The 23532-nt window shown below is 44.7% G+C and overlaps 1 protein-coding gene across 3 annotated transcripts in view; it reads right to left on the bottom strand.

Moving 5' to 3' along the window:
* Positions 1-23532, bottom strand: part of ANO10 (anoctamin 10) — a 270756-nt gene that overhangs the window by 79018 nt on the left and 168206 nt on the right. For 2 of the 3 annotated variants that reach the window (XM_030551033.1, XM_030551031.1), the window contains exon 12: positions 8987-9103. The exons of the other annotated variant lie outside the window; for it this stretch is intronic. In XM_030551033.1, coding sequence (XP_030406893.1) covers positions 8987-9103 — 117 coding nt within the window. The remainder of the gene's footprint in view (positions 1-8986; positions 9104-23532) is intronic. 3 annotated transcript variants of the gene reach the window in all.

Here is a 23532-nt window from a genome sequence, read left to right as displayed (position 1 = left end):
CTACTTAATACATGACATGTTCAAACTATGAAAGACATAACATGGAATCAGCCAAGGAAAATCTGAAAAGGTGATGGTACTTATTTGTGCATATAATTATAGGTATGCTAAAACTAGCAAGGATTTCTCTATCCTGTAAGAAGATGGAAAATGAAAAGAACTGGAGGGTTTTAGTTCCCCTGAAATGCAGAATTCCCATCTCTCAGTAGGATTAATAAAACAAACCCTGAAGACTTGGGGCTCAGGTACATATTATGGTAATTAATGCATAGATGTGAGGATGAAAGTTTAAGTTTTAACTGCTGACAAATATATTCATATTGAACCACATTCAGTAGATTCCAACTGGCATATTCTAATCAAAGGTGGTTTTATTCACTTGTGCTTAAGGTTTCAGTGGATGAACTAGTTATGCCTGTCTACAAAATGAAAATACAGAAAAGGAGCAACTAAAATAGAGCAGCAGCTCTGCTCTTTAAAATGTTAAGTAGAGGATATGTAAGACTACAGTCAACTCCTGGTAACTTCACAATGAACCCATTAGAGAATTACAAAACTATATTGCGGAGCCTTAGATTCAATTTTAATTTGGATTTTATTTTTTATTGTTTTATTGTGGAAGATTGCCTTGACCTGGATAGGGACACACATCATATAAGACCATGTGTTTTTAATAGTGATGGCAATGTAATATTTCAGGAGTCAGTTTGACTGAAATGAATATAACATTTTGCCAGATATCACAGAAGATTTTTTTTTCTTGTTAAAGTGTATTCTCCAACTTCATTTGAAGATCACAGAGTACGGATGATTACTCACCTATAACTGGTGTACTATAAGTATATTGCCTCTGCAAATCAGTAGTGACCACTGAGACAATGTGAACACTAATGTTGTTTTGATATGAACATTTGATGCTGCTGCCCTAATACATCCCAGTTCATTTCCACTGTATAAAATACCATCTGAGGACTTTGAAGTGGCAGGGAAGAGAGATGAGAGAGTATGAATATGACTTCAACTCTGAAATTTTGGGGGTTTTCCTAACATTGGTTTTGGGTATATTTTTGAGAAGTTTATGCTTGTCTTGTGCTTGTTTCTGTGAAAAGTTATCACATTCATGCACAATCACAGTCCAATACATGGGACAGACAACACAGGGTTAAGTGGGGCTTTTGTTTGTCTCGCTTGGTTTTGCTTTAAATCCTACTCTTAGTCTGACAGAAGATGAGGAATGAAATCCTGTCCCCAGTAAGTCAATGGTAAAAAAGACAGTTACTCACCTTTGTAACTGTTGTTCTTCGAGATGTGTTGCTCATATCCATTCCAGTTAGGTGTGCGCGCGCCGCGTGCACGCTCGTCGGAGACTTTTTACCCTAGCAACACTCGGTGGGCCAGCAGGTCGCCCCCTGGAGTGGCGCCAGCATGGCGCCTGATATATACCCCTGCTGACCCGCCCGCTCCTCAGTTCCTTCTTGCCGGCTACTCCGACAGTGGGGAAGGAGGGCGGGTGTGGAATGGATATGAGCAACACATCTCGAAGAACAACAGTTACAAAGGTGAGTAACCGTCTTTTCTTCTTCGAGTGCTTGCTCATATCCATTCCAGTTAGGTGATTCCCAAGCCTTACCTAGGCGGTGGGGTCGGAGCGAGATGTTGCGGACTGCAAAACCGCTGCGCCAAAAGCGGCATCGTCTCTAGTTTGCTGTACCAGCGCATAGTGTGAAGCGAAGGTGTGCACAGAAGACCATGTGGCCGCACGGCAGATTTCCTGTATGGGGACATGAGCCAAAAACGCGGCCGAGGAAGCCTGAGCCCTGGTAGAATGGGCGGTCAGGGGTCCCGTTGGCACACTCGCCAAGTCGTAACATGTCCTGATGCAGGACGTGACCCAGGATGTGATACGCTGGGAGGAGATTGCCATGCCTCTCATGCGCTCTGCTACTGCCACAAACAATTGCGGTGAACGCCGGAAGGATTTTGTTCTCTCAATGTAGAACGCGAGAGCTCTTCGGACGTCCAAGGAGTGGAGCTGTTGCTCTCTTCGGGATGAATGCGGCTTTGGGTAAAAGACTGGCAGGAAGACGTCTTGGTTAATATGGAAGGCGGAAATGACCTTAGGGAGGAACGCCGGGTGCAGTCGCAGCTGTACCTTGTCCTTATGGAACACCGTGTACGGAGGGTCCACGGTCAGAGCCCGAAGCTCTGAGACTCGCCGGGCCGATGTAATAGCGACTAGGAAGGCCACCTTCCAGGATAGGTACAGCAGCGAGCATGTGGCTAAGGGCTTGAAGGGGGGCCCCATGAGCCTGGTTAGAACCAGGTTCAGGTCCCAAGTAGGGGTAGGCCGTCTGACCTGGGGGTAGAGCCGCTCCAGGCCTTTGATAAATCTGGACACCATTGGGTGAGAAAAGACGGACTTGCCAGCCTCGCCTGGGTGGAAGGTGGATATAGCCGCGAGGTGGACGCGTAGAGAGGAGATCGCCAAGCCGTGCTGCTTGAGAGACCACACGTAGTCCAAGATAGTGGGAATTAGTAGGGCGAGTGGATCGTGGTCGTGTTGACTGCACCAGCAGCAGAAGCGTTTCCATTTCGCTAGGTAGGTGGAATGCGTGGAAGGCTTCCTGCTGCCTAACAACACTTGTTGTACTGCATCGGAACAGCGCAACTCGGCTTGGCTTAACCAACCAGGAGCCATGCAGACAGATGGAGGGACTGTAGATCCAGATGGCGCATCCTGCCGAAGTCCTGCGTGATCAGGTCCGGCCAAAGAGGTAGGGCAATCGGATTTGCCAGGGAGAGATCGAGCAGAATGGTGTACCAAGGCTGCCGCGGCCACGCCGGAGCGATCAGGATGAGGCGGGCCTTGTCTCTCCGGACCTTGATCAGGACTCGATGGACGAGAGGAAATGGTGGGAAGGCGTAGTAAAGGCGACCCATCCACAGTATGAGAAACGCGTCCGACAGGGAGCCCGGGGAGCGGCCCTGCAGAGAGCAGAACACCTGGCATTTCCTGTTCGATCTGGAGGCAAACAGGCCTATCTGGGGAAACCCCCAACTCTGGAAAATGACATAGAGGACGTCCGGGCGGATGGACCATTCGTGGGACAGGAAGGATCTGCTCAGGTGATCCGCCAGGGTGTTCCGCACTCCCGGGAGAAAGGAGGCCACTAGATGAATAGAGTGGGCTATGCAAAAGTCCCACAGACGTATTGCTTCCTGACACAGCGGGGAGGAACAAGTCCTGCCCTGCTTGTTGATGTAATACATGGCCGTTGTGTTGTCCGTGGATACCGCAACACAACGACCGTGCAAATGGCGTTGGAATGTCTGGCATGCTAGGCGAACGGCCTGTAGCTCTCGCACATTGATGTGAAGAGTCAACTCTCTCTGTGACCACAGGCCCTGTGTACGCAGGGTCCCCAGGTGCGCCCCCCAGCCCAGCGATGATGCGTCCGTTGTTAGGGACGCTGATGGCTGTGGGGCGTGAAACGGGAGGCCCGCACACACTTGGGAGGGCATTGTCCACCAGCCTAGAGAGCCTAGAACATTCGGTGGAATCGTTACAATTGTGTCTATGGCATCCCTGCGTGGTCGATAGACCGACGCGAGCCAGGTCTGCAACGGGCGCATGCGGAGTCTTGCGTGTCTGGTAACGAAGGTGCATGCGGCCATGTGCCCCAGGAGAGCGAGGCACGTTCGAGCAGATGTGGTCGGGAAGGCCTGCAGGCTTGTGACCATGGACACTATGGCTTGGAATCGGTGCTGGGGGAGGCTGGCTGTCGCGAGGTTGGAGTCCAGCACTGCCCCTATGAATTCTATGCTCCGCGTAGGCACCAGAGTGGACTTGCCCGGATTGATGGTCAGGCCTAGGCTCGCAAACAGCTCCGTGATGATGGCGATGTGTCCGGTCACCTGCTCTTCCGATGTGCCTCGGATGAGCCAGTCGTCGAGGTAAGGGAAGACATGGATACGACGACGACGCAGGGCAGCAGCGACGACCGCCATACATTTGGTGAACACCCGGGGGGCCGATGAGAGCCCAAAGGGGAGGACCGTGAACTGGTAGTGGTCCTGATTCACCATAAAGCGGAGATACCGTCTGTGCGGGGGGGAGATCGCAATGTGGAAGTACGCATCCTTCATGTCGAGAGCGGCGTACCAATCTCCTGAATCCAGGGAAGGAATGATGGTTCCTAATGTTACCATGCGGAACTTGAACTTTTTGATGAATTTGTTCAGGCCTCGCAGGTCCAGGATAGGTCGTAGGCCCCCTTTTGATTTGGGGATTAAGAAGTACCGGGAATAAAACCCCTTGCCCCTTAGCTCCCTTGGCACTTCCTCTATAGCCCCAATGGACAGGAGCTTGTGAACCTCCTGGATGATAAGTTGCTCGTGAGAGGGTTCCCTAAAGAGGGACGAGGAGAGAGGATGGGAGGGGGGTGGAGAAACAAACTGAAGATGGTAACCAAACTGCACCGTGCTCAGGACCCAACGATCCGAAGTCAGCTGGGACCAAGACGGTAGGAAGTGGCGGAGGCGGTTGCGGAAATGGAGTGGATCCAGAGAGGGGATTGGTAAGCTGCTCTCGGGAGCACCTTCAAAAGTTCGCCTTGGGTCCCTGCGGTGGCTTCTTGGACCAGGAAGTGTTACCCCTTTGAGGACCTGACTGTCGCCTGCGATTTGGCCGGCCTCGCCTCCGGTTGAAGTCTTGTCTGGGTCGAGGCGGGGGGTAAGTGCGCTGATGGTAGGGGCGGAATGGCCTTCTCTGAGTCTGGGGCGTGTGCATTCCCAGAGAACGCATGATGGCCCGGTTATCCTTTAGGCTCTGTAGCCTGGGATCCGTCTTTTCAGAGAAGAGACCCTGCTGGTCGAATGGCAGGTCCTGGATCATGTATTGCAGCTCCGGCGGTAGTCCGGAAGACTGCAGCCATGATATACGGCGCATGGCTACGCCCGACGCCAGAGTCCTCGCTGCTGAATCTGCGGCATCTAAGGACGCCTGTAGCGAGGTTCTGGCGACCCTCCTGCCCTCTTCCAGGAGAGATGAAAATTCCTGGCGTGAGTCCTGAGGGAGCAGCTCTGCAAATTTGCCGACAGCCTCCCAGGTGTTGTGGCTGTAACGGCTCAGGAGGGCCTGCTGGTTCGCCACACGGAGCTGAAGGCCTCCAGCAGAATAAATTTTACGTCCCAGCAAGTCCATGCGTCTGGCTTCCCTGGATTTTGGAGTAGGAGCCTGTTGGCCGTGGCGTTCCCGGTCATTGACTGACTGTACCACCAAGGAGCAGGGTGTACGTAGAGGTACTCATACCCCTTGGATGGTACCATATACTTCCTTTCCACACCTCGGGCAGTGGGTGGAATGGAGGCCGGAGACTGCCAGATGGTGTCCGCCTTTGCCTGGATCGACTTAATGAAGGGGAGGGCTACCCTGGTCGGTGCCTCCGCTGAGAGGATGCTTACTACCGGGTCCTCTACTTCCGGGACTTCCCCTACAGGAAGGTTTATGTTTTGGGCCACTCGCCTCAACAGGTCCTGATGTGCCCGGAGATCGATCGGCGGGGGCCCTGATGAAGATGAGCCCGCTACCGCCTCATCCGGGGACGAGGACGAAGACACCCCAGGGAGAAGCGGTTCTTGCACTGAAGCCTCGTGCAGAGGGGCCTCCGTTTCCCGGGAATCCTGCTGCCCCATGGTATCCATGGGGTCTTCCTCCGTACCTGGGGGGGGGGGGCGACTGATTGTGGCCTCTGGTGCATGACGCTCCGGTGGGTTGGAGCGAGCTTGACCTGAAGGTTCGCCCTGGGCTTGGTGGTATGCCCAGGGCGTCCAAAAGGACCATTGAGGTGGACCCTGGTCCGTGTGGGCGTGCACATCTGAACCCTCGTAAGAGGCGCTGTCCATATGGGACGAAGCGGACGAGTGCCTCGAAGGCCAGGGAGGAGCCGCCGATGACTGTGGCAGGCCTCTGCGCATCCCAACTTCGCTGCGCGGTGCCGGTGAACGGTACCGGGAGTCATGGCGGTACTGTGATCTAGACCGGGACCTGCTACCGGCTCGGTGCCGGGAGGTCGACCGGTGCCAGCCGCTGCCGTGCCGGGATCGGCTGCGGTATGAACGTCGGTGCCGCGATCTAGACCAGTGCCGAGAGTAGTACGACGGCGACCTGGATCTCGAACGGTGCCGCGAGTACGACCGGTGCCGCAGGTAGCGGTCCCGGGACTGCGAGCGGCGTCTAGATCTCGAGCGGCGATGCTGTGAGTGGTCCCTTGATTTAGATCGGGACCGCTGCTCGGTAGTGCCTGGCGAATGCGGCCGTACCATGGCGGGCTTGCCCAGCGATTGTATAACCCGCACCGGCGGTGCCGGGGGTTGGGGCAGCTTGGGCTCTGTCAATGCGATGATGTCGCGTGCCGCTGAGAAGGTCTCCGGCGTGGAGGGCGCGACGAGCTCGACCCCTGTCCTCACCGGGGAGCTGAATGGCACCGGACTCAACGGCCTCTGAGGGGCCGGAGTCGACGGTGCGGCGACGCTCGGTGCCGCGGCAGATGACGGTGCCGGGCGGTCAGATTTTGAGGCACGCTCTGACTGTGGTGCAGTTGCAGGCACCGAAGGAGCCCTGTGCTCTTTGCTCCTCGGGGAGAGGGAGCGGTGCTGGCTAGGGTGCCGGGCTGGTGCCGAGCGGGAAGTTGGAGCCCTCGCCGGCGCCGGGCGGTCCGGAGCGGAGGCGACACTTGGTCCCGGTGCCGGAGTCGGTGACGACGGTGGGGGAGTCAGCGCTGCCTCCATCAGGATCTGCTTCAGGCGACTGTCCCGCTCTTTCTTAGTTCGGGGCTTGAACGCCTTGCAGATCCGACACTTGTCCACAAGGTGGGACTCGCCTAGGCACCTCAGACAGGAGTCGTGCGGGTCTCCTGTTGGCATCGGCCAATGACAGGCCGCACAAGGCTTAAAGCCGGGTGAACCGGGCATGGGCCCCGGCACCGCGGGGAGGAAACAGGGGCGAACCCCCAATCCTCAGTATAACTATTTACAACTATACTTACTTAACTTTATAACTACAACTAACACTATAATAACTAAACTATATACACTAAACTACAGAAGAGTGAAACGCTAGGGAGGTGGAAAACGGCTAGGCGTGCTCCACAGTTCCAACGACCGACACGGGCGGTAAGAAGGAACTGAGGAGCGGGCGGGCCAGCAGGGGTATATATCAGGCGCCATGCCGGCGCCACTCCAAGGGGCGACCTGCTGGCCCACCGAATGTTGCTAGGGTAAAAAGTCTCCGACGAGCGTGCACGCGGTGCGCGCACACCTAACTGGAATGGATATGAGCAAGCACTCGAAGAAGAACTCTCATTTTACTTTAATGGACCATGATTTCACCGAAGATCTCTAAGAACAGCCAAAAATTAACAGATGAAAGCCCACCACCAGAATGAAAATACTCACATGAAAAACCTAAAATTCATCATAATTCACATGCAACTTTCTGGTGGCTGAGGACCCAGCAGTCCCAAATCCCTATTTTTATGGATAATTGGCCTCTGAAATACTTTTAATATTGGCAATTATGAAGGTTAAGATGGAAATCCCCATGTTCAAAAATAAAGCAAAGAAATAAAAAAAGGGTTATTTTCATAAATGATTTCACGCAACATTAGTTTAATTCAGTGTAGACAGACAGCTATGTGCATAATGCTTATTGTAATCAGCGACTGCAGATACTTCACATTTTAGCTTCCAATATTACAAAATTACATTATTTGGTAATCTTTACCCTGGAAGTCTGCTTTCTGTAACTGGATCATTCAGCTAAACATCCTCAAGTCAAATATTTTTCAGAACCTATGGAGGTCCACCCAGTTCCTCCCTCACATAGCTATTCCTCTTTCCACTAGGTCATGGAGTTTCCCTCATGATCTACTTTCTTTGTAGAGGGTAGCCATACAGGCATGTTCTACCTGAGAGATCTCTTCCCACTGCTTGAGGTTACCACATACTAGTTACTTTCAGTTGTGATTTCCGCTACTGTCTCCTTGTATGCATTTGCCTCTATAGATTCTGCAGTACAAAAATCTAGCTAATTGTTTTCCTAAGGGATACATGTTACTTACAACTGAAATGTAAATTATATTAAAAAAAATAATAATGCTAAGACTGTGGTAATACAATGTAATCTAGTTTACCTTTTTCACATAATGTTCATATATTTTTTTGGTAACCTTCCCCCAAAACAAATATTGAAATGATTATTTAAAAAAAAATCCATGCCAAGAGCGCTTACAATAACAATATTCATCCATATAGAGGCCAACTACAATTTACATGTGATGCCAGTACAACGAACACCATTTCTTATAGAGAGCTTCTCATCCATAGATTTCAAAGCTCTTTACAAAGGAAGGAAAGTATCATTATAAACAAGAAAGTGGGTTGTTTTTTTTAATGAAAGATACCTGACCTAATCTGGCAAATTCAAGAGCTGCTGTCAGGTTAAAAATGTTGATCTCTCTGTTACTAAACAATAACTGAAATTATTAGAATTTAAAGTACTTTTTAAAATTTAATTTACTTTTCAGCATTAATGCTGTCTGCTTTTTGCTTTTCAATTGATGTGATTAAAATATACTAATCAATTTCATATTTATTGATAGGCATTTTCTTCTGTTTCTGTTAAACATTGCTTTATTTTGGCTAGAAACAATACAGAAGGATAGTTAAACTCCAGCCAAAAATTGTTTTAATTGGAATGATCAATGACTAAATCACTGAAAGCTTTTGCATCAATAATAAGGTTTTTTAAAAACAATTTGTAAATTATTTTACATTTTAGATGAATACTATGTATGTTCCTTTAAGATGCTAATATTGAATACCAGGCAATTGAAACAGAAGGATAGTACTGGCAATTTCCATAATTTACCTTTTCGTTTGGTCCCCCAAAGTGGTACATTTGTTTCCCCAAGTGAGTTGCCCATACCTGCTGTTTGAGAGCTTCTAGTGATTCAAATTCCAACCTGGCCAGTTTTATCTGGATATCCCGTGGTTTATCAGGAATCACAAACGCCATGACAAACTTCAATGCCAGTAGAATATGCTGGGGAAAAAAACAAATTCAATACTCTGTTGTACAGTTTCTGGCAAGTAAAGAAGAGTAATACAAAAGCGTTCTGCAAATTTTAATTCCAGGATGCCTAAAAATGATTTATTGTTAATTGTGTCAGAAATAGTGATGGCATACTATACCACAATTACGCCTGACTTTTCCAGCTCAACAATTATTTATACTTTGCAAATAAACACGTATGTCCATTAGGTTTGTTTTTATTATAATCTTATATTTTCATTATGTACTGTATCATTCTTCTTTATTTATACATTTGTGATTCCTGATTAAAATCAAACTATTCAGATTGATACTTACCTGGTTGGAATTTGAATCTAGGATAAGAACTGTAGTACATAGTGAAAACATAAGATGTATATGTCACAATAGATTTACATGACATAATATAATGGTAAAATGTGCCAAACAAAAATAAATAACAGAGTTTCTGCCCCAGAAAGAGTATAATCTATAAGTCCTAGTGAGTGGACTACAAAACAATACAACACAACAGGAGTTTAGATTTTACAGCTGGAATGATACACAGAAGCGGTGAACTGGCCAACATTAATTGGGAGGATATTCTAAATATAAGAAGTGGAAGGAATAGACCACATTAGCCATAATTATATAGCAAAGGATTATATAACACTTAACCCAATGAAGACCAGAAAATTCAAAGTTAAATTTAATCCTTGTTCATCACTCCTTGTATTTGACATAAAGATACAGCACACCCTTTAATGCCTGTTCAAACAAGTTCCAAGCTATCAAGACAGGTGTTTATTTGGGGGGGAGGGGTACACAGTTGTTTGCATGAGCATCTAAGCCAGAGTCCCTCAACATTTACCTTACTGAGGACTGGACTGGCAACTTGCCATGAGTCTGATGGCAGCAACTTGGCCCTGATTCAAAAAAGCATCTCTATACAGGGAAATTTAACTTTAAGCACATGCTCAAGTCCCACTGACATCAATGGTTCTTATATACATGCTTTAAATCGTATTTATATACATGTATGTCCAACTTTTTTCCTGAATCAGTGCTCTAATTGTCATAAAATGGAAAAGAGCACTGACTCTCATTTTTCTGAGAATACAAGTCCAAGAAAGTAATGGAACCAGGGCCGGCACTTCCATTTAGGCGACCTAGGCGGTCGCCTAGGGTGCCAGGATTTGGGAGGGCAGCATTCTGCAGCCCTCGGTGGCAATTCGGCGGCGTGGGGTCCTTCCAAGCTCTGGGTCGTCGGCGGCAATTCTGCAGTGGGTCCTTCACTCGCTCTGGGACCCGCTGCCAAGTGCCCTGAAGACCAGGAGCGCGGAAGGACCCCCCGCCGCAGAATTGCCGCCAACGACTGGGAGCGTGGAAGGACCCCTGCCTAGGGCGCCAAAAACCCTGGCACCACTCCTGAATGGAACGCCACTAGCCGTCACTTTCAGCCTCCAACTAAAACCTCTCCAGCGCATCATCAAGGATCTACAACCTATCCTGAAGGATGATCAGTCACTCTCACAGATCTTGGGAGACAGGTCACTCCTCGCTTACAGACAGCCCCCCAACCTGAAGCAAATACTCATCAGAAACCACACAACAAAAACACTAATCCAGGAACCTATCCTTGCAACAAAGCCCGTTGCCAACTCTGTCCACATATCTACTCAAGGGACACCATCATAGGACCTAATCACATGAGCCGCACCATCAGAGGCTCATTCACCTGCACATCTACCAATGTGATATATGCCATCATGTGCCAGCAATGCCTCTCTGCCATGTACATTGGCCAAACCAGACAGTTTCCACACAAAAGAATAAATGGACACAAATCAGATGTCAAGAATTATAACATTCAAAAAACAGTTGGAGAACACTTCAACCTCCCTGGTCACTCAATTACAGACCTAAAAGTAGCAATTTTTCAACAAAAAACTTCAACAACAGACTCCAACAAGAAACTGCAGAAACTAGAATTAATTTGCAAACTGAACACCACTAAATTAGGCTTGAATAAAGACTGGGAGTGGATGGGTCATTACACAAAGTAAAAACTATTTCCCTATGCTAATTTTTCCCCTACTGTTACTCACACCTTCCTGTCAACTGTTTGAAATGGGCCATCCTGATTAATACCACTAAAGTTTTTTTCCTCCTGTTGATAATAGCCCAGTTTAATTGATTAGTCTCATTAGAGTTGGTATGGCAACACCCATTTTTTCATGTTCTCTGTGTATATACATCTTCCTCTTGTATTTTCCACTGCATGCATCTGATGAAGTGGGTTTTAGCCCATGAAAGTTTACGCCCAAATAAATTTGTTAGTCTCTAAGGTGCCACAAGTACTCCTCGTTCTTTTTGTACATACAAAGTTAGAGATTAAGGAAAGAGTTAGCACATCAGCTAAGAGATGGCAAAGAAAATATTTATTTATTTCAACTTGTGCAATCCCACCATCCTTGACAGTAAACACAAGCAATTCAATCCTTAATACTACATTACAAAAAATTCTACTTTGACATCATGTCAACACTGAAACACTCCCTAAATGCACACATTTTCCCCCTTTTCTCACTCAACATGGAAGAATCCATTCCTGAGAAAGTCTAAGTAAACACATAGGTCTGCTGACAGAGGAGGTAAATATATTGGTAAATATATCGGTAAATATATCATTTTTTTCCTAACAAGTTTACGAAGAAAAATGAGGGACAATGCCAGATGAATTCCTTCCAGGGAAAGATGAAATATTAAAGGAGGATAGGATCAGCTAGAACAAGAATTATGAGAGACAATACTCTAGAGCGAGATAAAATCCATCCCAGTACTCAGATGTGACAAGAGATACATTGGAAACATTCAGCTTCGTTATATCTAAAACCATTTTTTGAATACAGGAGAGTTATCAGGGAAGATGCAGAGAAATTACAGACTTAAAATCTTAATAGCAGTAATAGAAAACACACTTGAAAAAAACAGGTATCAAACATAATACAGTAAAAGCTGTGTTATCTGTGTACCAACCGGAAAGCTCTACAAATCAGTATTTCTAATCTTCCTAGAAAATCCGGTTTATAGTGCAGTTGGCGTGGGGCCAGCAGGCTCCCTATCTGGCTCCGTGTGGCTCCCCAGAAGCAGCGACATGTTCCTGATACTCCTATGTGGAGGAACGGCCATGAGGGGTTCGGAGTGTGGGCGGGAGTGTGGGGTGCGAAATTTGGGAGGGAGTTTAGGTACAAGGGGGGTGTAGGGCTGGGGATTGGGGTATGGAAAGGGGTGTGGGGCACGGGCTCTGGGAGGGACTTTGGGAGTGGGCTCAGGGAACGGGGTGCAGGAGGGGGTGTAGGGTGCCAGATCCAGGCAGCGCTCACCTCCGGCGGCTCTCCGTAAGCGGTGTATTGTCCCTGCTGCTCCTAGGTGGAAGTGCGGCAGGTGGCTCTGCAAGCTGCCTCCTCCTGAAGGTGCTGCTCCCTGCAGCTCCCATTGGCCATGGTTCCTGGCCAATGGGAGCTGCGGAATCAGCGCTTGGGGCTAGGCTACAAGATCTGTCTGCTGTGCCTCCGCCTAGGAGCAACAGGGACAGTTTGCCACTTGCAGGGAGCCCCCAGAGGTGAATGCTCCCACAAATCCTGCACCCAAAACCCCTCCCGCAGCCCAACCCCCTGCCCGAGCCCCCTCCCACACCCAAACTCCTTCCCAGAGCACGCGTCCCACACCGCCTCCCACACCCAAACTCCCTCACTCCTGGTTAACTGGAATTTTTCAGTTACCAGCTCCCGATTCCCCCAACATACCATATAAAAAGCTTTTACTGTATGTAACAATTTAGTTAACAGCATTGGGCTAAATTCTGTTCTCAGTTATACTGGTGTAACCTGGAGAAATTGAGTGCCAAGTTACAAAGATCATACCTAAATTTGATCACCATATTTTTAAATACAAAAACATGTATCAGCAGATGAATCTTTTAATAAATGGAACTAGGTTTATAGTCTAAAAATTTCACAAATGCATTTTTACAAGGACCTTTATAATTCATACCTGAGGAAAAAAGTTATTCCTCAAAACTGGAAGACTAAGTACTACTAACTGATGTATTATCTATTTTATACAATACAATATAAAACATATGAGCTTGATAGCGCAGTATGCATAGCAATTTATGTCTTTTTTTCATTTATGGATGACCATTGAGATCATCTAGTCTGACCTCCTGTGTAACACAGGCCATAGAATTTAGTAGCATTTTTCTTTCCTCTTAAAAACAAACAAACAAACAAACAAAAATAGTGAGAGTCTAGAGCAGTGGTTCTTAACCTTCACTGCAGCCTGCACCCCTTTGGGTCTCAAAATATGCTCTCACACCCTTATCAAAAATAAAAATATTGTCTCATAGTCCTTATAAAAATTGTTGAAGTAGGTCAGTTCTTTAAACCTAGATGTATTTTTGTTTGTATATTAATAAATACATAGGTTTGATGAAACAAAGTAGCTGTACTTACACGTCTGGGCTTAATTTGTGTTTTCGATGATTTCCCTTCTAAAAAAATCTGGCATGTCTCGCACCCCCAGGGGGTGCGGGCACCCCAGGTTAAGAACCACTGGTCTAGAAGATAAGATTATTATATCAATTTCCCAACCTGAGAAAATGAGCCACCGTGGAGGACTATTTTTTGAGGGTGCAAGGAGATTGGGGTAGAGGAAAGTAGTGGAAAACGAAAAGCTCCACAGCCATGGATTTTCTGCCATCATCACTCCACACACGGTCTAAGCAACCTGCTTCCACAGCTACAGATAAAGCAGCAGGTGGTTCCTTCAACTTACATGTATAGAGTCAGGTTCATGGCACTTATGCAGCCAGCCCAAACTATCAGATGATGTTTCACACCATGAGCAGTGAGTAGTCATAGATTCACAGATTTTAAGGACCGAAAGGACGTCTATAAACATCTAGTCAAACATCCTGCATAACACAGGCCAAAAATCCCTCACCCAGTAATTTCTGTATCAAACCCATAATGTCTCTTTGAGCTATAGCATATCTTTTAGAAATACATTCAATCTTGATTTAAAGACTTTAAGTGATGAAGACTCCATCATATCCCTATGTAAGTTGTTCCAATGGTCAACTACCCTCACTATTAAAAATTTGTACCTTATTTCTACTCTGAATTTGTCTGGCTTCATCTTCCAGTCACCGGATAACATATTTTACAGCTAGATCAAAGAACCAGCTCCTACCAGAAATTTCTTCCCTAGATAAGTACTTATAGACCATTATCAAGTTACCTCTTAACCTTCTCTTGGATAAACTAAATAGACTGAGCTTTGTTAGTCTTTCACTAGAAGGCATTTTTCCAGAACTTGACTAATTCTTTTAGCTCTTTTCTGAACCCTTTCAAGTTTGTCAGCATCCTTTTTGAAGTGTGGACATCAGAACAGGACACAATATTCTGCAATGGGCTCACTAATGCCACATGCACAGGTAATCTCTGCTTCCACTCAATATGTCCTGCTTATACATCCAAGAACCGTATTCACCCTCTTAGCTACTGCATCACACTGAGAGCTCATGATTAACTGGTTATTTACCATGAGCCCTAAGTACTATTCAGAGTCACTGCTCTCCAGGAGACAGTCCCCTATCTTATAAGTGTGACTTATATTCTTTGTTCCTAGATGTATGACTTCGCATTTGGATGCATTAAAATGCATGTTGTTCACGTGTTTTGCTTTCTGGAGGGTGGGGAGAGGGACAGAAAAGTGGGAGAGCCTAGAAGGCAAAAGGGTGAACAAGAAAAAAAGAGAAAGAGAAGGTTATTAGAAGAAGAACTCATGGAACTAGGGGACATTGATGGATGCAGGCAGGGGATTCATTTGCAAGTATTACAATTTCAGTAAAAAAAGTTTGGGCACCAGCAGGGCTAACGTTTGGGTGCCTGAATCCAATTGCTGTAGGCCCCCTCCAAGGGGTAAACTAGATACATGAAAAAGATAACTATTTTTCATTGTAGAAAAGTAAACTTCTAGCCATTTCCTTGTGAACAGTCTTGAAAATCTAAACCACCAACCGCTAACTACACTTCTACAGCAGGAAGCTGAAAGGTAACCTAAATTTCCTCCCTCAAAGTCTGCACACTTTTAATGTAAGTATGTCAATTAAGTTTGAGGGCAGCCAAAGACTAATCTCATAGTGATTTGATGAGGAAGGATAGGAATTGATTAGTGGGCTTTATAGACTCAGACTTTATGGTCAGAAGGGACCATCATCTAGTCTGACCTCCTGTACATTGCAGGCCACAGAACCTCATCCACCTACTTCTGAAACAGACCCTAATCTCTGTCTGAGTTACTGAAATCCTCAAATTATGGTTTAAAGTTACAGTTCAAGTTACAGAGAATTCACCATTTACACTAGTTTAAGCCTCAAAGTGACCCATGTCCCATGCTGCGGAGAAAGGTGAAAACCCCACAGGGTCTCTGCCAATTTGACCCGGGGGAAATTTCTTCTTGACCTCAAATATGTCTATCAGTTAGGCCCTGAGTATGTGGGCAAAACCCACTAGCCAGACACCTGGGAAAAAAAATTTCCATAGTAAATCAGAGCCCTCCCCATCTAGTGTCCCGTCTCCAGCCACTGGGAACTTTTGCTACTGGCAGTCGCGGATGGGCCACATGACATCATATAGAGAGTCCCATCATACCATCCTGTCCATAAACTTACCAAATTCAGTCTTGAAGCCACCTAGGGTTTTTGCCTCCACTGCTCCCCTTTTTTATTTTGGTTTGGGTTTGTTTGTTTTTCTAGGGAGTGGAGAGAACTCATAGACTCATAGACTCTAGGACTGGAAGGGACCTCGAGAGGTCATCGAGTCCAGTCCCCTGCCCTCATGGCAGGACCAAATACTGTCTAGACCATCCCTAATAGACATTTATCTAACCTACTCTTAAATATCTCCAGAGATGGAGATTCCACAACTTCCCTAGACAATCTATTCCAGTGTTTAACTACCCTGACAGTTAGGAACTTTTTCCTAATGTCCAACCTAAATCTCCCTTGCTGCAGTTTAAGCCCATTGCTTCTTGTTCTATCATTGGAGGCTAAGGTGAACAAGTTTTCTCCCTCCTCCTGATGACACCCTTTTAGATACCTGAAAACTGCTGTCATGTCCCCTCTCAGTCTTCTCTTTTCCAAACTAAACAAACCCAATTCCTTCAGCCTTCCTTCATAGGTCATGTTCTCAAGACCTTTAATCATTCTCGTTGCTCTTCTCTGGACCCTCTCCAGTTTCTCCACATCTTTCTTGAAATGCGGTGCCCAGAACCGGACACAATATTCCAGTTGAGGCCTAACCAGCGCAGAGTACAGCGGAAGAATGACTTCTCGTGTCTGGTTTACAACACACCTGTTAATGCATCCCAGAATCACATTTGCTTTTTTTGCAACAGTATCACACTGTTGACTCATATTAAGCTTGTGGTCCACTATGACCCCTAGATCTCTTTCTGCCATACTCCTTCCTAGACAGTCTCCTCCCATTCTGTATGTGTGAAACTGATTGTTCCTTCCTAAGTGGAGCACTTTGCATTTATCTTTATTGAACTTCATCCTGTTTACCTCAGACCATTTCTCCAATTTGTCCAGATCATTTTGAATTTTGACCCTGTCCTCCAAAGCAGTTGCAATCCCTCCCAGTTTGGTATCGTCCGCAAACTTAATGAGCATATTTTCTATGCCAACATCTAAATCATTGATGAAGATATTGAACAGAGCCAGTCCCAAAACAGACCCCTGCAGAACCCCAGATTGGAACAGATTGGAACAGATTGGAAAAGGGCAAAAAAATAAATTAAAATAAATTTACAGACCTGCTTAAAAATTCTAAAGTCAGCTCTGAAAACCACTAAGTAATTGTATTTACTTTTAACATTTGAACAGTTAAGATTTTTGTACCAGCCAAAAAACCCCTATACTTAAACAAAACTCTAATTTATCAAGAGCTCAGTCTCCAGTCTTACTCCATTTGTAACCTCTTAAAAACAGGAAGTTTTGTTGTTTGTAAACTGTGTAAAATTAAGTGAGAGGTATTTATGATGTGGGTTACTGTCCTTTAAAAACTATTTTAAAAAGAAACAGAAAAGTTTGTGAGCTTAGTTAAAATGTCCTGGACTTTAAGATGGTAATGTCAAGTGCAATTCCACCCTACAGAACCTAGTGAAAATGTTTTAAAACATTCAATACTACCAAAAACTATTTTAGGAGCTACAGCTCCACTTATAACACCTTCCCCCAAAATAAATCCACTGGTTACTGTTAAGCCTACTTATTCCTCCTACTGCAGTCTCCCCACTTCCTAATACACAATTCAGAAACAACATTAGTAAAGAATATGGGAAAATATCTGATAAATCTAATCAAATCCACCACTGTGGGTAGGTTTGAGCCAAGAGAACATTTAAAAGAAAGTGTATCTAATTTCAAAATCTAATCCTTGAATAGAACTGCAGCTAACTCAGGAAGACCAAAGAACGGTTCTAGAAATTTTCAGAAGAGTAAAAAGAAATAGGATGCAGTATTCATTTTATAAAAAGAACAGGAGTACTTGTGGCACCTTAGAGACTAACAATTTATTTGAGCATAACCTTTCGTGAGCCACGGACACTCCTGTCTTTTTTGCCGATACAGACTAACAAGGCTGCTACTCTGAAACCTATTCATTTTATAGTCCATTTTCATTTTAGCATTCCTTAAACAAAACTAGTATAATTTTACAAATCTGACTCAAATACATCCACTTTCAGAAAAACTGTCCCAAAAATATGGTAATAGGTCACACCTATAAACACAGCAAAACCCTTCTTAGCAGTTTACAGTGATAAAATTAAAACAAACCAGGGATCTAAAACTATCACAAATAATGAAACAAAACAAGAAGAGAAAATGTATACTCTGATGAAAATCTGCTACAGAACTAGGCAGAGTTATAGTAACCTCTTTAAAGCATTTATTTAAGTAGCTTCCTAATAATCAAAATTGTTTACAAATGAAAAAATTACAAAACCAAACTGTTATTTTAAAATGAAACTATTAAAATAAGTTGTTGTTTTCAAAAACATATCCCACATAATTATTACAGGGTGAGTGTGTCTTTGTATGAAAAAAACAGGATAATAGTAACACAAGCTGTATACTCCCTAGTGCCAACAGTGAAGTACTCTCCTACTCTGCCATCTGCCAAGCGGGTGAGAAGAGAAATGTCAATGTGTCTCTCACCCTTGATAATTGCAGCACCATCAAACTCTTTGTGGTCTCGTGCCAGGTGCTCAGAAAGCTAATGGAACTGTTCTACTCTGCAAAATCTAGTGGCATGAGCTACAAAGGCAGCTGTGTTTTGCAGCAGTGTCCCCCCAACCTTGTCTCTTCTAAAACAGGAAATGCAAATTAGGGCTGAATTCTTGGCATTTTAAACAGCTAATTTAATTTCTGCAGTGGTATGACTGCAGTAATGCTGTGTTCCAGTCAGAATCTAGCCACCACTGAACAAAGAAATATATGCAAAAGCAGCCTTTTCTGACAGATTACATGACAAATCCCAATTTGGAAAGAGTTTAATGAAGTTTTACATCAAAAATTTGTCCCAGAATGTACCTGTTTATCAATAAATTCCATTAAAATCAGAAATCTAGTAGTCTAGACCTCCAGAACCAGTGTGTGATAGAACAAGGCATTCATTAGTTATACATTAACTGGGAACCCTACACAAGATTCCACCCATAAGGTTAGGTGACTTCAAGGTATTTCTCCCATGAATGTTCAGTACAGAAAATCTTTGGGAGTGTTAATGAATGCACCAGAATATGATCATTTTACTGTCAAAGTACAGAATATGTCATAAATATAAGGAAGTCATGTGATCGTCTACTGTTGCTGCGTAAAACTCAACTAAAATCAGGGCTAAGAACTGATACAGACCAGAGAATAAATTAAGCCCTTTCTGTGGCTTTAAAAATCTGATGACTGGGCTCCAAGTTCTCTTAACTATACTAGATAAGGCTGATATTTTGAAATGCCAGCAAAAAGTTTAAAATAATAAAAAAGAAGTATTTGTGCTTAAAAAAGGAAATCCAATTAAAAGTATAATACAAGCAAAGATTTAATTTACAAACTCCAGGAGTTGGATTACATTTAATTGCTTGAGTAGACACCAATAAAATAAATTTATTAGAAAACATTTTTTGTAACGCATAAAAAGAAAGCATGACTAACCTTTTCTCCCTGCTTTTAAACTAAACTACATTAATTAAAGAGTATTGCTAATTGAGTAGAATTATCACAGCAGAAGGACTCTAATAATAGGGGACTGTCTTCCGCTTCAGTGATAAATGCTGCTTTTAAAACCTCACATCCCCATACATTATTAGAGAATCTTTTTATAAAATGTGAACTGAATCTGCTTTGGTAAAACGGCATGTTCCTCCTTTCAGACCTGCAGCTTATGCAGGAGAAGTTACTTGCCTAATGCAGTAACTGTAGTTCTTTGAGATGCGTTCCCCTATGGGTGCTCTGCTTCAGGTGCGCATGGGCCCAGGTGCCTTTGATCAGAGATTTTTGGTAGTCAGTGTCCATTAGACCTGTGCATTTGCTCTATACAGCTAGTGTCCTGCACCAAAGCTATAATATGCTAATATGCTATAATATGGTATGCTTGAGCATACCAACCTCAGTTCCTTCTCCACTGCAGAGTCCCATAAAGGAAACTCTAAAGCAGAGGGGAAGGAGGGCAGGTAGAGAAACACCCATAGGTGGACACATCTAAATGAGCTAGTTATTGCACAGTGTGAGTAAGCTCTCCTCCTCCTTCAAGCACTGTCTCTAGAGGTGCTCCACTTCAGGTGACTACTGAGAAGTACCCTCATCAGGGAAGGGGTGTTGAAGTCGAGTCTAATACTTTAGATCAGCGATTCTCAAACTGTGGGTTGGGACCCCAAAGTGGGTTGCGACTCTGTTTTAATGGGGTTGCCAGGGCTAGCATTAGACTGCTGGGGCCCTGGGCTGAAGCTGAAGCTTCCCCCTCAGGCCCAAAGCCAAAGGCCTCGGGCTTCAACCCTCAGCCCTGGGCGGCAGGGCTCAAGTTACAGGCCCTCTGCCTGGGGCTGAATCCCTTGGGTTTGGGCTTTGGCCCCCTCACCTGGGGCAGCGGGACTTGGGCGGGCTCAGGCTTCGGTCCCCTGTCCTGGGGTTATGTAGTAATTTTTGTTGTCAGAAGGAAGTCGTGGTGCAATGAAGTTTGAGAACTTCTGCTTTAGATAATATTGCAGAGCCAAACACAGCATCCAAAGCTGTATTATTGATTACTGCACAATGTTTTGGAAAAGCATGTATAGAGATCCAAGCTGCAGCTCTACAGATTTCAGTGATGGAAAAAATCTTGAGAAAAGCCACTGAGGTAGAGACAGACCTTGTAGAATGGGATAATATCCTAGGAAGAGTTTGAATATCGTTAGATGCATAACAAGAAACTACACATTCTGATACCCACCTACAGAGTATTTGGTTGGAAACTGTAGATCTCTTAAATCTGTCAGCAATTGATACTAAAAGTCTGTGAGATTTTCTAAATGAATTACCAGTAAGTTATGTCTAGGTAAAAGGCTAATATAATGTTGACATTGAGTGTGTGTAGTGCAGCATCCTCTTTAATCAAATGTGGCTTACGGGAGAAAACTGGAAAGTTAGTGACTTGGTTAATACGAAATTCAGTTGAAACCTTAGGTAAGAATTTGGGGTGTGGTAGTACTAAAACCTTATCTTTGAAAAATATCATGAAGGGGGTGTGTGCCTTAAAGGTCCCTATCTCTTCAACAATTAGAGTAGATGTAATGGCTACCACAAATGCCATCTTTGCTGATGCATTTAGTAGAGAAAGGGTCACCCCTTGTTCAAAGGAAGGTCTCATAAATAGGGTCCTACCAAATTCACAGTCCATTTTGGTCAATTTCACAGTCATAGGATTTTAAAAATAATCAATTCCACTGTTTCAGATGTTTACATCTGAAATTTCATGGTGTTACAGACCCAAAAGAGGGTTGGGGGGGTTGCAAGGCTACTATGGGGGGGGTCACACTATTGCCACCCTTATTTCTGCAATGCTGCTGACAAAGGCACTGCCTTCTGAGTTGGGCAGCATTGAGAGCAGCGGGCAGCACAGATGTGAGGGTCTCATGATATGAAGGAGCATAATCACTTTGGGGGAGGGGGCCAGGGCCAGCCTTACAGGTGGGCAACTGCCCAGGGCCTTGTGGTCAAGTAGGTGCTGTAGTCCTCCCCTGCCCCCACAGACAGCCCAAGGCCCCTTTTAATCCACAAGCACTGGGTCCAGAGCCAGGGAGGGGCAAGGCTGGAGGGCAAGGGTGCTGGAACCTTTGTAGTAGTGTGTGGGTGGAACTGGGGAAGGCCAGAGGCCATGCCCCCCACTTTTTAACATGGGCATATTTTGGGGTGGCAGGGGATGGCATTGTCCTCCCAAACTGCAAGCCTCAGGCAGGCACGGAGCAGTGCCGGCAGGGGCTGCGCTTCGCAGAGGGGGAGCTGATAATAGTGATCAGTTTCCCCACCTTGAAGCACATCTCCTGCTGGCGCTGCTCCATGCGTGCCCGAGGCTTGCAGTTTGGGAGGACAACACTGCCCCCTGCCACCCCAAACTATGCCCATGTTAATAACTGAGGGAGCATGGATCCTGGCCCTCCTGGTTCCGACACAATTGGCTGGGAGTGCCCCAGCTGAGGGCTCTTACCATGTGCAATTGAGAAACCAAGGATTTAGCTCCCATTCAAAATCTTGTGAGAAACATCTGCTGAGAGCATCTGATATGATGTTCTGATTGACAGGAAGGTACACTGAAAATAGGTGAATATGACTGTATGCACCAATTCCATAGTCTTATAGCTTTGTCACACAGGGAAGATGGTCTCATTCCTCCTTACTGATTGATATAAAACATGTGGGCCACATTGTCCATCATGATCTTGATACATCTGCCTCTGTTCAATGGCATAAAATGGAGACAAGTATTTCTGACTGCTCTGAGCTCCAGTATGTTGATGTGTAAGGTGGTCTTGTGGGGTGACCACCTGCCCTGAACAATATGAGTAACCAGGTGAGCTCCTCATTCCCACACAGACGAGGATCTGTTGTTATTAGATAATAAGTCTAGATAATATGAATGGCCAATGGACTGGACTCTATGACTGAAATGGTCCCTTCCAGTCCTATGTTCTTATTCATAAGCTATACCAGCAAAAGCATTTTTTTTTGCCAATATAAGCTGTGCTCTACATTAGGAGGATTTGCTGGTATGGACATAACTAGAGTGGCAAGCATTTTGAAGCATAGACCAGGACTCAGTCTCCAAGGTTGTCAATCTGGTAATTTTTACAAGTACTAAATTTACTTTAAATAACTATGACTAGTACAACTAAATCAATTCCAGCCCAGCACTCTTGAATAACTGCATCGTAACAAACCCGTGTGCATGAGTGATGAAATAAAAATAGTTTTGAGAACTGGTTATGTTCCTGGTTTATATTTCCAGGAAGTTACTGTAAAAACAGAGAAGTTATTTTTTTAAATGAAAAACAAACACTTTAATATTAGCCTTGTAAATGAGAGGATCTTCTGTCTGCACTCACTTCCTGTTATTAAAAATTTCTAAAAGTGACTATTAGAAAGGAAACAAAACAAGATAACACTTTTTCTGCAACTTATTCCTAAATTTAGAAATCATTCAGAAACATTTCATTCATATAAAGGTTTAACAGACTACATCTGGTGATTTATATTTAAATTAAAATGCATTCCACCAAATGCATGTCAGTAGAGTCCAAAGCATGGATAATCTGACCAATACAATTGTGAAAAGATTACTGCTTTTTCTTATGTTACATCATGCATGCTGTTACTGGGATGGGATGGTTTAAAAAACCACCCATACTCTAAAAAATACAAAGTATTGTAAATAATTAATCAATTGACAAATGTTTAAATCAAAGTTATTGTACATTATAGTCAATCACTCATGAATTAGAGGAAGAATATGGATTTATTAATATTTTAAAAATATTTCTGTGAGCATCGCTGACCTATGATTTTCTCCTAGAGCTATCATTGAGAAACTACCCATATCTGACCTGATCTTCCACCATTGAAGTCCATGTGAATTTTGCCACTAATTTCCTTTGATGCATCATAAAATCTGTAAGACCCTACTTTTCCAGGATTTATACATTTGTTTTTTTAAAAACAGAATCACAGACGTGCAGAGCTGGAAGGGACTGCAAGAGGTCATCTAGTCCATCCCCCTGCACTGAGGCAGGACCAAGTATACTTGGACCATTGTGACTGATGTTTATTGAACCTGTTTTTAAAA

The sequence above is a fragment of the Gopherus evgoodei genome, chromosome 2, assembly GCF_007399415.2.
Source record: "Gopherus evgoodei ecotype Sinaloan lineage chromosome 2, rGopEvg1_v1.p, whole genome shotgun sequence".
Classification (NCBI taxonomy): Eukaryota; Metazoa; Chordata; order Testudines; family Testudinidae; genus Gopherus; species Gopherus evgoodei.
The sequence above is the reverse complement of the archived record's forward strand: the minus strand, read 5'-3'. Positions and strand labels throughout refer to the sequence as shown.